The sequence below is a fragment of the Mus caroli genome, unplaced genomic scaffold, assembly GCF_978045245.1.
Source record: "Mus caroli unplaced genomic scaffold, Mus_caroli_1 scaffold_4, whole genome shotgun sequence".
NCBI classification, from domain to species: Eukaryota; Metazoa; Chordata; class Mammalia; order Rodentia; family Muridae; genus Mus; species Mus caroli.
In genome coordinates this window covers 9213240-9225592 of record NW_028227259.1, presented here as the reverse complement: position 1 = coordinate 9225592, position 12353 = coordinate 9213240, and the positions used below count along the sequence as shown (strand labels likewise).

Here is a 12353-nt window from a genome sequence, read left to right as displayed (position 1 = left end):
GAGTGAGCTGCCAACCTAACATTAAATTATTATTATTTAGCCAGGCGTGGTGGCTCACGCCTTTAATCCCAGCACTTGGAAGGCAGAGGCAGGCAGATTTCTGAGTTCGAGGCCAGCCTGGTCTACAAAGTGAGTTCCAGGACAGCCAGGTTTACACAGAGAAACCCTGTCTCGAAAAACCAAAAACGAAAAAAAAAAAAATTAAAAAAAAAATCACTATGATTTTTGATTCATTTCAGCACATAGACAATTTGAAAGAGAAGTACAAATACTTCCCATATACTTCTTGGCCCCACCCAGGCACAGGGCCCATCACTCTTTCTCTTTGTTACAGGTGCTGAACCCACACATCACTGCAACCCAATGGCTATTGATTGGGTTGGAGTTCACCTTCAGCGCTGTCTATTTTCTGGGGTATAACAAGTGGATAATGGCATCTGCAATGTCTGCCTCCCTCTTCTGCCCCCTGCGAACTCTTCTCTTTGCACCGCCTTCACACTGCCAACAGAATTTTGTTATCCACAAACTCTGAGCGCTGCTTTCATGTCCTGTCCTTACAAAGACTTCCTAATGTTTCTTTCGAACTGAATTCCTTCGATTGGGATCAAAGATAACAATCATAAATGCCTTACTCTGGGCCTAAACTATATAGTCTAATTTTAAGAAAATTTCTAAACTTTTGAGAGTCACATAGTCTTCCACACAGTGCTTAGAGAAAAAAGAACTTAATAGGACAAACACAAGCTCTTGACACTGGACAGCTGTTAACCGTGAAGTGGCTTGGACCTTGCCTGGCTGCTTTTCTATTTGCAGAAAGATCCCTTGTCTCTTGGTAGAACACTCTATAATGCGTGCAGCCAATGCCAGGGTGGTGGGGTTTAGAGCTGGGCACAGCCTGTTACGAGAGGTGCACTGATATTCCTTGCACACACGGTGTGCAAAGCTCTGCTTCACATCTCCCTGTAGCTCCCACTCCTGCCTTCACAGTGCTGTACCCTGCCATGTTTTTGGCTCTTTTCTTTCAACTTCTGGGCCTAGCTAGCACATATGTTTCCAAGCCAACTAAAGGCCATGTTTGAAACCCAGAGAGAGCCTTCTCTGTGTGACACTGAAGCAGCTTGATCATTTCCACATGAAATTACTTGCTTCTTGGCAGCGCTAAATGGTGAACTCAATTAGTAAATCCTGAAATTTAATTTCCACTTAGGGCATCCATTGTCAAGCACTGACTTCCTGACCACAGGGTGGTTCTTCTCTGTACTTAACCCACTGTGTTAGGTATGTCTCCCACTGTATCCCTCTGCTTCCATACACAGAACATGCTAGATAAAACACTCCCATCACACAATCCAAAACCAATGTGGGGTCCTGGTTCATTCTGTATGGGAAAGCCAGATCCCATGGAGGGAGTGAGCTGTATACAGAGGATGTCATCAGAGGTCTCTGACAAAGATGACAATAGCTACAACATGTCTGAGCTCCATGCACTAAGTCCTTTGGATAGCATTAACCTCATAGCCAGCCATACCCATCTCTCACACCATGTCAGCAGAGAGAACACGAGCAGGCATTGTGGGGCCTCTTATACCTTGGAGATTATCAACCCGACTATTCTAGAATTTCTAGTAGCCATGACTGTGTAGGTAAAGAACTTCAGCCCAGCCCATCAGCTGTAGTTGGCAAAACCAAGGGGTTGTGGGCTGATTCGCTGCTGTTACAGGCCGGCTGGAGAGCAGAGGCAAGCCAGTGACCAGCGGTGTGGAACGGCCAATGTGCTGCTGCCTTTTTTTTTTTTTTTTCTGCTTTTTTTTTTCCTAGAAAGCAATTATATCCAGCAAGTCAACTGTAAACTTTGAATGTAAATAAGCAGAGCACTATAGGCGAGAACTGTAAGGATTTATTAGAACGTTAGAAAAATGAAACTGTGAATATGGGAAGTCCATGCCCATATCTTACAATTTCTTAAATTTAGAAACAATTACTATAACTGATTCTCAAATGACAGCTGGTATCTCTAAGACATCCATTATTATGAGAAAAAGAAACATTGTAAGAACTCTGGCACTGCCAGCTCAAATGTTATCCATATTTGTGCCTCCTTAGAAGCACCTCAGGATGCCCTCAATATTTTTGGGGAAAAAAAATATCTACTCTTGAAATATACGTATAGCTTGATCTTTCACTAATTTCACTTTGTTGCATGCCTGATAGGGTTAGCTTTACTTAAAGTGTTTATTCTTACTGCCTAGGTCATTTTTATTCAACTGCTCTAAACTTACTAAGCAATCTTGACTCTAACAGTTATAATGTCTTTGTCTCTGGTTCTGTTAATTCTAATGATTGGTCCTAGGCTGTTCCTCCCCTTCCTTTAGGAATGGTACCTTCCAGCCTCTCCATGTGCATGAAAAGTGACAAGCATGGGTCCCCATATTTCTACTTACTGGGCCACCCTAAAGACACGGTTTGTAAACTCTGCATGGATATTATCTTTCTCTAATGATGCTTGGTTTGCATATGTTTTTAACTGATCTATAATGCATTCTCTCATAGTAGCTTGTCTAATTGCTGCTAGAGTTCTGGAGAACGTTTGTAATTGAGACCTTGTAAGTCATAAGGCTGCAGTTAAGGGTTCCTGAGAATCTGAGCTGCCTTACACTTTAGGGAGACCAGTCTAGGATGCCCCTCATGGGAGGAAATGTCCGAGGGAGATCAACTCTGCACTCACTGAGTTCTGCCACACACACACTTGGGCCTCCTGGATGTCTCTTTAGTTTTTCATAAGCCAAATATGCCAATGCAGCCTTTTATGAGATAGAAGGAGCCGCTGTTAGTAGACCCTCTGACCTAAGAACTCTGCACTCTACCTAGCATCGGCAGTATTTCCCAGCCTGCTTTATGGAAGTCAGGACTATCCAGATCTTCCTTCCTCCATACCCTGCGGTATGCCATGTTTAATGGGAAATGTTTTTTTAAAGTACTTGTGATTATTTATGAACCAGTCATGAGTTTATGTCCAGACAGTATTTCACTATTTGTAAATGAATATTTCCAGGTAGTGACTTCGTGTCAGTTTAACATTTGGTGAAAATTCTTACGGAGAGCAAAAGTATGTTCCACAGACATAAACAGGATGGAGATGGCAGCCTTGTCACTATGGGTCAAGCTACAAGTAGTTGCCTGTTCCACGTTCCCACTGGCAAGTCTTACAGGGCTGTGGTTGGAGCCTCACTTTAATTGGGCTGGGGCTTTAAAATGTCATTTTGGCTTGCTAGCAGCAACTAAAGCTCACTCTCAGTCCCCACAGGTGGCCATGTGAGAGTGACCCACAATGACATACGTCTCAGCTCTGGTTTGGCTCTGCCCGTTTATACTGCTGTGGGCATGGCTAAGCATCTCGTGCCAAATTCTTTTTTTTTTTTTTTTTTTTTTGTTTTTTGTTTTTTTGAGACAGGGTTTCTCTGTGTAGCCCTGGCTGTCCTGGCACTCACTTTGTAGACCAGGCTGGCCTCGAACTCAGAAATCCGCCTGCCTCTGCCTCCCGAGTGCTGGGATTAAAGGCATGCGCCACCACGCCCGGCGCCAAATTCTTTTAAGCTAGTTCTCTGACTTCTTTATGAAACATACTTTCCAGTCCTCAATGTTCTTGCTAATTATCATCCAGAAATGATTTAGATTTAACATGGAAGATGATACTATTCGCTAACGTGTATAATTTAATTAGCCTACCAGCAATTTACACTGATATAAATACTTATACACATGTACCCTATCACAGTCATTCTTGGAAGATGTCTATCAAAAAGAAGTTTTAAATGTATCATCTCTGTGAAGTGCCTGTCTCTCATGGATCACTTACTAATCGGGAAATCAAAGGTAGAGCACAAAGCAGGAAGTTGCCGTATAATAGGGCCATGAAATTATCACTGGAGACACCTACTCCAGTGACCAGAGAATGGATTCCTGTTGTAACAAAAGAAAGCCTCTTCTTCCTGTATGGTTTGCTCAGTATAATCCAGGGGAATAAGGAGGCCTGAGCCAACCCACTTGAGTCGAGAAGAGAAGGAGGGCTGGAGATACACAATGACTGAGTCCAAGCCCTGTTTGGGCAGGAGGAACTCCACGGCTGTGTTAAGTAGCTCATATGCCCCGGGCACTTGGATCTTTACTAGGGATACAGGGATGACTAGGAGAGTGTGCAGTCACCATCACAACCTGGCATGGGAGAATGGGGGAAGACAGGGAGTGTAGTCACTGTGTTCTGTGAAGTCTACTTGGAAGAGTTCCAGAACATTCTACCTGAGATGTGACATCTTACTTGGCCCTTCAGTGATATATGCAGTTCCACGTGAGTGGACGAGATGTCAGCCTGTATCAGAGTAGAGGAAACAGCTAATACAGAGTCAGGAAAATGTATTCATAGGCCACACAGGCTAACCGGTAAAAGGCCTCCAGGGCAGGGAGGGGGATCTTGAGGTATGGGAGCGGCACATTGAGCCTGCATTTGGTAGATGGTTTCATGCTTCAGTGATGGAGACAGTAAAAGCAGGTGAGCAACAGACATGGAGGAGGGAGTCAGGGGTGGTAGGGCAGACTTGGGACTTGAGTTTCAGGAGTCGGAGAGGCACATGAGTTGATCCTGAAGCAGGGCGGTGAGTCCAGCCCTCAGGAATTGGAACCTGAAGGTGTGGAGGTCTCAGGAAGTGCCCAGGAGTAGGGATGGGCTCCCCAAGAGGTGCATTATAGACATAGAGTCTGTATGACAGTTGTGGCAAGGAGAAGTTGGTAATGCCTGAGGGATGGGAGTAGTGCTGAACCAGGCCTGTTCCGTCCAGCACACGGTATGCACATTGCGCAGACAAGCACCTCAAAGCAAGGTTTATTTCCCAGCTGGCCAAGTATGTAGGGAGGCAGCCAAGGAGAGGGTTTGGGGGGAGGGGGCATTTATAGCATAAGAAAGCAAGGTAACTTAAGGCATAGAGAACGGTGATTGGAGGTGATGCAGTCTATACATCTGTAATGTATCTCCATGACTCTTCATAAGAAGCACATGTAGAAAATGTTGGTAGCATCATAATGCAAGCTGGAGATACGCAGTGACTGAGTCCAGAGTTCTAATGTGGAGTGCTCACCCACAATCCATTGTACTAGACCCAAGTGGATTCCACCAAACTGGCCCCAAATGCTGGAAACTAATATAGATGATCATTGTTCTCAAATCCAAGATAGGCTGAGGCAGGATAAGCATGAGCTCCCGGCTACAGACAGAGTAAGTTCAAGTCCAGCCTAGGAAATGTAAAACAAAAATCCTAACTAAAAGAGTAAAAATGGGCTAAGGCTATAGCTCAGCAGTAAACACGTGTCTGGTATTTGTGAGACTCTACTTTAAATCCCCACTGATGAAAAAAGGAAAGAAGAAAAAGAAAATGCGGGGGAGTTATGTACAGACTAGCTAGTGGGGACTCGGTTGTGTGAGCTCCAAAATGTGAAGTCTTTAAAATCAGCTAAAGGCAAGAAACTAGGGCAAGTGAAAGGGGCAGGTTTGGGTGTCCGTTGGTTTCAGCAGCCTAAGAGGCAGGAAAGTGATATTGAAGACAAGGGAGGTTCTTAGGGGCTGCTGAGAGAAGTGCCTACAGGATTCCAGGTGAAAAACTAGTTGTTCTCAGAGTGCAGAAAAATAAGAGACTTAAGGAGTTCTCAGTCACAGATGGGACATCTATATCACACCCCTCCTCAACACACAGGGATTATTGCCGACCAGGAAGGGCAAGGGACCGAGAGCAGAGGAGTGGAGGGTAACAGGATCTCAGTGCTCATAACTCACCTAGCTGTGGTTGCCTGCACAATAGCAAGCCAGCAAGCATCCCAGCATGCAGTGGGAAGGGACTCTTGAGCCCTTACCCCTGACTGGAGAGCAATGGACAGTTGGCGGTTTCTGGGGAGCCGGGAGACAGTTTTTCTTTAAGGGTGTGGTTCCTGGCCAGTTTACCACAGTGTTATAGATAGCCCCACATCTATATCGTCAACACAAATTGGAGTTGATAGATTATTAAATGTCTTAAAGGAGAGAGGAGATGAAGCTTTGGGTCTAGGGAGGTAGGGACAGATATGGGAGAAGGTACGGGGAAGAACTGAGAAGAGTGTAATAGGACTACATTGTATTAAATGCCCAAAGAATTAATAAAGGATTAGGTAGAGCTCTCTACTGAAGAAGTGTTACCATTAAATCTGTTTTCTTAAAATCACAGCAGTACAGTGCTGGCAATAAATTGAAATATTCTTTTTTTTTTTTTTTAAGTGGCTGTTCCACCATGGCTAGGCTGAGGAGAGAAGTGGAAGATGAGCAGTGGCTCCCTGAGAATTACAGCCACGCACTGCTACCCGGGTTAGATCAAAGCCAGGCACACAGCTCAAAATAAAGCTATGGTGAACACTGTGGGAAAAGGCCTGTCCTCAACCACAGACCTCACCGTAGGCCATTCGCATAGGCTGCCTCCCATCCTGAGCCATCCGGGAACCTGCCCCGGGTAACCTGCACCTTAGGTAGCCAGGCTCCAGTCATGAAAAGCAGTTTCTGGTTTTCTGTCTAGTCTGTCAGAGTGCAGGGGTAAGGAGAACATCTTGTTTCTCTCATAAAGAAACGCTCTCTCTGAGGAATATATAGGAAGAACACTGAATCACACCCCCATTGGAACTGCACACTGCGCTACTACTCTGGGTAGTGTTCTGAAAATAAAAGTGTTCTCTCTACTCTCTCTTTCCTTGTGGTAAGCTGCATTTTAAAATCTAAATTCCATCGAAACCATTTTAAAGGGGAGAGCGCCTTCTCAAAGACCACCCATCTTGCCATGGCAACCGCTTCTATTCTCTAGCCCCGGGGCCTCTCTGTGAGAGTCAACCTTACAGATCAGTGGGTTAGAACCTCTGATTGCTCCTCCAGGGTCCCCAGCTGTCTTCCCATTCAACACATATACACACACTCGTGCACACATACATTTGCATATGTGCACACACACATGCACGTATACACACCTGTGCACACATGCATACACCCACTGATGCTGGGTTGTTTGGCTTATTTTTGCAGGGGAGGTGTTTTGTTTTGTTTTGCTTTGCTTTGTTTTTTTGTCTCTTTCTTTGCACCAGAGCCTTACTACCTTGCTAGTGCCTGCTGGGTAGTTTCTTGTATTCAAGTTTTTATTCATAACCTTCCTCCTAAAGGACCATACTTGAATCATTCCTTGGATGTTACTTGTGGGACCATCAACCTCCTAGCTGCCCAGTTGTACCTTACCCGACTCCCCCACTCAGATGTGTATGTGTGCATGCACACATGTGTACAGTATATGTGCGCATGCACGCATGTGTACAGCAAGTTCCCAGAGCTGAGCTCTGCTTGCCTCACTCCTCACTTTCACACCAATCCTCACCTCCACTCCAACCACTTCGTCCTTATGTCTTGTCCTGTACGACATCCATTCACATAGCTCTGTCTCAGCTGCACAAGTCACCACCGAGTCCGCATCCCCACCTCATGGTTAGCATAAGCTGATCCCTCAGCTTAAAAAACCCTTTCCCTGAAGTGTCTCCTCCTCATTTCATCAAGACCCATGTTAAAGGCTGTCCCTTCAGGAATCCTTTCCCCAAGTCTACCAAGGGGTGCCATCTCTGTTTCTGAAGCTTTACTTTGCCTCCCCCCTCCTCTCTCCCTGCTTCTGGGCGTAGTCATTCACTTCAGGGGATTCAGATTCCATGAGAACAAGGACCTCATGTTGCTGCTATTGCTTCTCACCTGAGTTCTTAGTGCAGGGCTCTGAAGATTGAAAGGAACCATAAAGAGCCAACTAAAAATAGGAGAACATAAATGAGAATTGTGGGGAGTCTGAGACAGGGAGCCAAGAAGTGAACGCGGATACCAAAACATGTTGCTCCTTGAGAAAAGCACAGGAGATGAGAGAACTTGGAATTCTTGAAAGGGGCAATTGCTATAAACATTAAACATCCTATTGCTGTGGTCAAAGAAGAGACTTATGGGTACTGGCAGATATTTCCGGAAATGGTTTTAATCCTCGATATTTGTTAGAATCTCTTGGGCCTTTTACATCGAAACATAGCCGTGGAGGCCCCTCCCCAGGCCATATAAGACAGAATTGGGGATGGGGCATGCACACAGAGTATGTGTCTGTTATCTTAGGTATTTGGGGGCAATGATAGACTACAGATACAGAAAGCATGAACTGAAAATGAGGTCATCGCTGTGTCTGTGGACTGTGGACCACAGCTGACCACATGGATAGTCTCTCAAACTCATTTGTGTAAGGAATTCAGAAAATCTTGAAGAACTAGGCTCAAAAGGCCTATATCTCTATAAGCAGGGCATGCTATATGACTCTGGTAGGGTCCCAGAAGGCAAGAATTCTCGTAGAAACATCAACAGTGGAGCTCACATGTGTACATGAGGATCCAGATGGATAGAGAAACCTTCTTAGGACCTGCTCTAGAAGCCACCCAGTTTACACTCTGGGAGCATCAAGGCCTACACCACTATTAGCAGCAACACAGGATAAAACTTTAGACTGTAACTCTGGGGTACAGGTGCCAGGGTTACACTGGGATGCTCTACAAAAACATGTTGGGTGATGGGGAGAAAGGAAGGATGCTCCAGCCCACACCCAGAGACTAGAAATCATGCTGCCCAACGTGTATCAGGCTCTTCCTGATGCTCAGCCTGAGAGTTCAGCTCTGCTCATGGGCATCCTGTACTAGACACTGGATATCAGCACAGCAGCCCTGGCACTGAGGTCAAGATGAAACCTGTGGCTAGCTGCCTTGCCTGCTCCCTACAAAGCATTTCCCTACTATACCATCAACATTTCCCTAACTCTGTTCTAGTCTCCCAGTCCATGGCATTACGTTTCTCCATAGTTGGCCTGGGAGTGGGAGTCAAGTCCAACGCCTGGACTTAATTCTCTCTCCCTGTCTAGTGCAAGAAGCACCCTCGCCCTCGCCCTCACCCTGTGTGTTTGTACGCATGTGCAGCTTCTGGTGATGTAGCCAATACTTTCCTTCCTGCCTTCCTCAATGTATCTTTTCCTTTTGTTACTCTAGAAGCAGACACAGTGGTCTCTCACCTGACCTTCTTGGCTCTTGTGGAATAGTTTGGTGCGTAAATAACTGTTCTGGTTGGCATTTCTGTGAAGAGACATCTATAGACAGTCTTAGCCTGCAGACAAAAGGCCCTGTCTCCTGCACTGAGTTGAAATGTTGTCTCCTGTTGAAGTGAACATAGTATCTTCGAAAACAATGTAATGGAGTTTTTTGTGATTTATTATTTTAAAAAATATTCACCTGAGAAGAGAGAGCAAATAGCAGGAACTCAAGGTCTACTCTCACTTTCAAACTGTTTCCTCTTGTCTTTCACATAGAATGCCTGAGGGGAGAATCTATGTTTCTGTATCCAAAAGCCTGAGGCAACTCAAGTTCTAAGTAGATGGTCCTTATTATGCTTTGGTTGTTAACGGGTTCAAAGAAGAAACACAGACATAAACAAGCATTAAGAAAAGACAGTTCAGCCGGGCGTGGTGGCGCACGCCTTTAATCCCAGCACTCTGGAGGCAGAGGCAGGCGGATTTCTGAGTTCGAGGCCAGCCTGGTCTACAAAATGAGCTCCAGGACAGCCAGAGCTATAAAGAGAAACCCTGTCTCGAAAAACCAAAAAAAAAAAAAAACAGTAATCATCAGAGTGTTGACCAAAACTACGAAGAGATAACATTTCACCATGGGTTACCACAACCAGACACACGGCACACACTAACATGAAAACCCTTACAACGGCTGTAAGCTGGTGTGCCATGGAAGCAGTATAGTGGGTCCTCAAACCATTAAAGTGGAATTGCCTTAGGGCCTACCAGTTTTACTTGAAGGGTTGATCAAAAAGACTTCGAATGGGATCCCAAAGGGATAATAGTACAGAATGCTGGCTGCAGTACTATTCAAAATAGTCAAGACATGGAAGCACCCTAAATGGCCACATTAGAGGAATGCATTAAGGAGATGTGGTGCCTCGAACCCTAGAATATCTCCAGTCGTGCTTTGCTTTGAATGTGAAATGCATACCCCACCCCCACACCACCATAGGCTCATTCATGTCTTTGGACCCTTGGTTCCAAGCTGATGGTGGTGCTGTTGGGAAAGGCTGTGGAAGCTTCAGGAAGCTTGCTAGAAGAAGGGAGTTGCTAGGAACGGACCTTACATCTCATGTGTTTGTAGGCCAGCCTCACTTCCTGCTTGTTCTCTGCGTTTGTGTGCGGCTGTCCTGCTCCCACCACCCTGCCTTCCCCACTGTGAACTATAAGTCAAGAGAGAGCCTTCCCTCCCTTAAATGGCTGCTTGTCAGGTGTCAGCTGTAAGAGTGACTAATGCAGACAAGAATCCAGGCATACACAACAACATGGTTGGAGCTTATCTTGTTAAACAAAACGAGCTCTTTACACAGAATCCTATACAGTTCCACTCACGTCTAAAGTAAGCAGCCTCTGAGAAGGTGGGACATGGCTGCGAGGATGTGGCCAGGAAGAGTGGGATGGATTCGTTTCTGGTTGGGAGATGACTAGGCATCTGCTGCATTTAACCTGACCGCATAGAATGCTCACCGTGAGTTAGATGAAAACTTGTGAATGGCTACCACAGTATTTTTAAAGATAGACACACGGGACACCAATGAGAACTAGTGCAGAGTTAGCACAAGGCCGTTGCATCTTCTTGATTTATTTGGTGAATTGTGCTGGGACTCAGCAGTCCTGGGGCCTGTAGATAAGAGGCAATGAGGTTCTCAAAGGAGCAGTCAGTAGGAGCCTGCTAGACCATCACTTGCCACGCTGTTTTGGTTCTTGCCTTTGACCGGTTTTGGAATGAGGGCCTGCCTCTGCAGAATCTGTTAGGTTCCAGTGGCTTGCTTATCTAGGCTCCTTCTGCCCCGACCTGCTCTCACAAGAGCTTCTTCCAGGCAGTATGTGTTCATCAGAGCTTAACACAGATGTCAGTTAAGAGAACAGGTACAACATTCGCCTTTGTGGGGAACCTCCATGGTGGCACTGAACAGGGGTCGGCAAGTAGGTACAAGCACACTATTGTAAAATGTGAGATGGGGATCATAGCATTCTTAAGGCTTTCTTCAGCTACTGGAACAGTTTGCAAGAACAACTGTGCCCAGAGCCCCACCCGCCACCTGGCTGTGCAGCCTCTATGTTGTATATATGAAGGGATGGCTGGAAAGGACATATCACAGTCAAAGGCCTGCCCCTCTAGAAAGTTATGATCCACTAAAAGTGCAATCAAAAAGTGCAATATCATGTGGATGAAGGACCTTAAAATTACTGATGTCATGAGAAGGTAATACAAACATGGAGCCCCAAATAAGAACAGCAACTAAGTTAGATGCCTGATGTGGGGGAGCCTTTAAAACAAGAATTCCTACCTGTACCATCTTCAGAATCCTAACATAAAAACTAAATTATTTAAACTGCAGCACGCTTGTATATTAGCTCAAATGCATATTAAGTTTGTTCCATTTTTAATGTCATCTATAAAGAAGCTGCATTAAGGAACTATCATATCTTAGTGAGAGGCATCTGGAAGAGTCCAGAAAAGAGAGAGAGAGAGTAGACTGAGCATGGCTAGCAGACTGGACCAGGGGAGAAGCTGGAACAGCGTGGGTGGGGTAGGAAGGAGGATGAGGGGGAAAGAGGCACAGATCAGGAATAGTGGGCTTATAAGGAGAGCGAGTGCTGAGGAGAGTGGGAAGCCTGGGAGCTGGGGGGACTGTGGGGGAGGAGAGGAGGTGAGAAGGGCTGGGGTGTTAGTGTGGACTTTGAAATGTGTAGCAGGTACCTGTGGTGCTGAAGGAGCCTGGGCTTTGATATGCTAACAATAGACACCACAGGTAGCCATGTGTCCGCTTTGCCAGAGTTCAGGGAACCCACTCCTTTTGGAAGTGGGAAACAGGTTTCACAAGTTCCTGAAATCCTTCAGTAAGTGCAGGTTCTGCCCACTTCTGGATATTCAAGCTGCCTTTTGGAGTTTCCTAATAGTTTTTACCTCTCAATCTGAACAATGTTAACAATTTTCAGCTGACATATTTTTCCTCGTTTAGCTTTTTGTAACTTCCATCTTTATTTGAGCCTTTCCTACTCCACACAAACTATAAAATCAGCACATCTACTTGGCAATAAGAGAAGAACACCAGAGGAGAAGATCCAGGGAGACATGTCTATTTTCTGTAATTTCGGGTCAGCAAATTGCTTCTGGAAAAAGTTAAAAGTATTTTTTTTTTTGGTAACCTTTACTTTTACTTATCT

The 12353-nt window shown here is 45.3% G+C and overlaps 1 protein-coding gene across 9 annotated transcripts in view; it reads left to right on the top strand.

Moving 5' to 3' along the window:
• Positions 1–12353, top strand: part of Magi2 (membrane associated guanylate kinase, WW and PDZ domain containing 2) — a 1489420-nt gene that overhangs the window by 1438409 nt on the left and 38658 nt on the right. For 2 of the 9 annotated variants that reach the window (XM_029477266.2, XM_021161942.3), the window contains one exon: positions 2373–2461. The exons of the other annotated variants lie outside the window; for them this stretch is intronic. In XM_029477266.2, coding sequence (XP_029333126.1) covers positions 2373–2461 — 89 coding nt within the window. The remainder of the gene's footprint in view (positions 1–2372; positions 2462–12353) is intronic. 9 annotated transcript variants of the gene reach the window in all.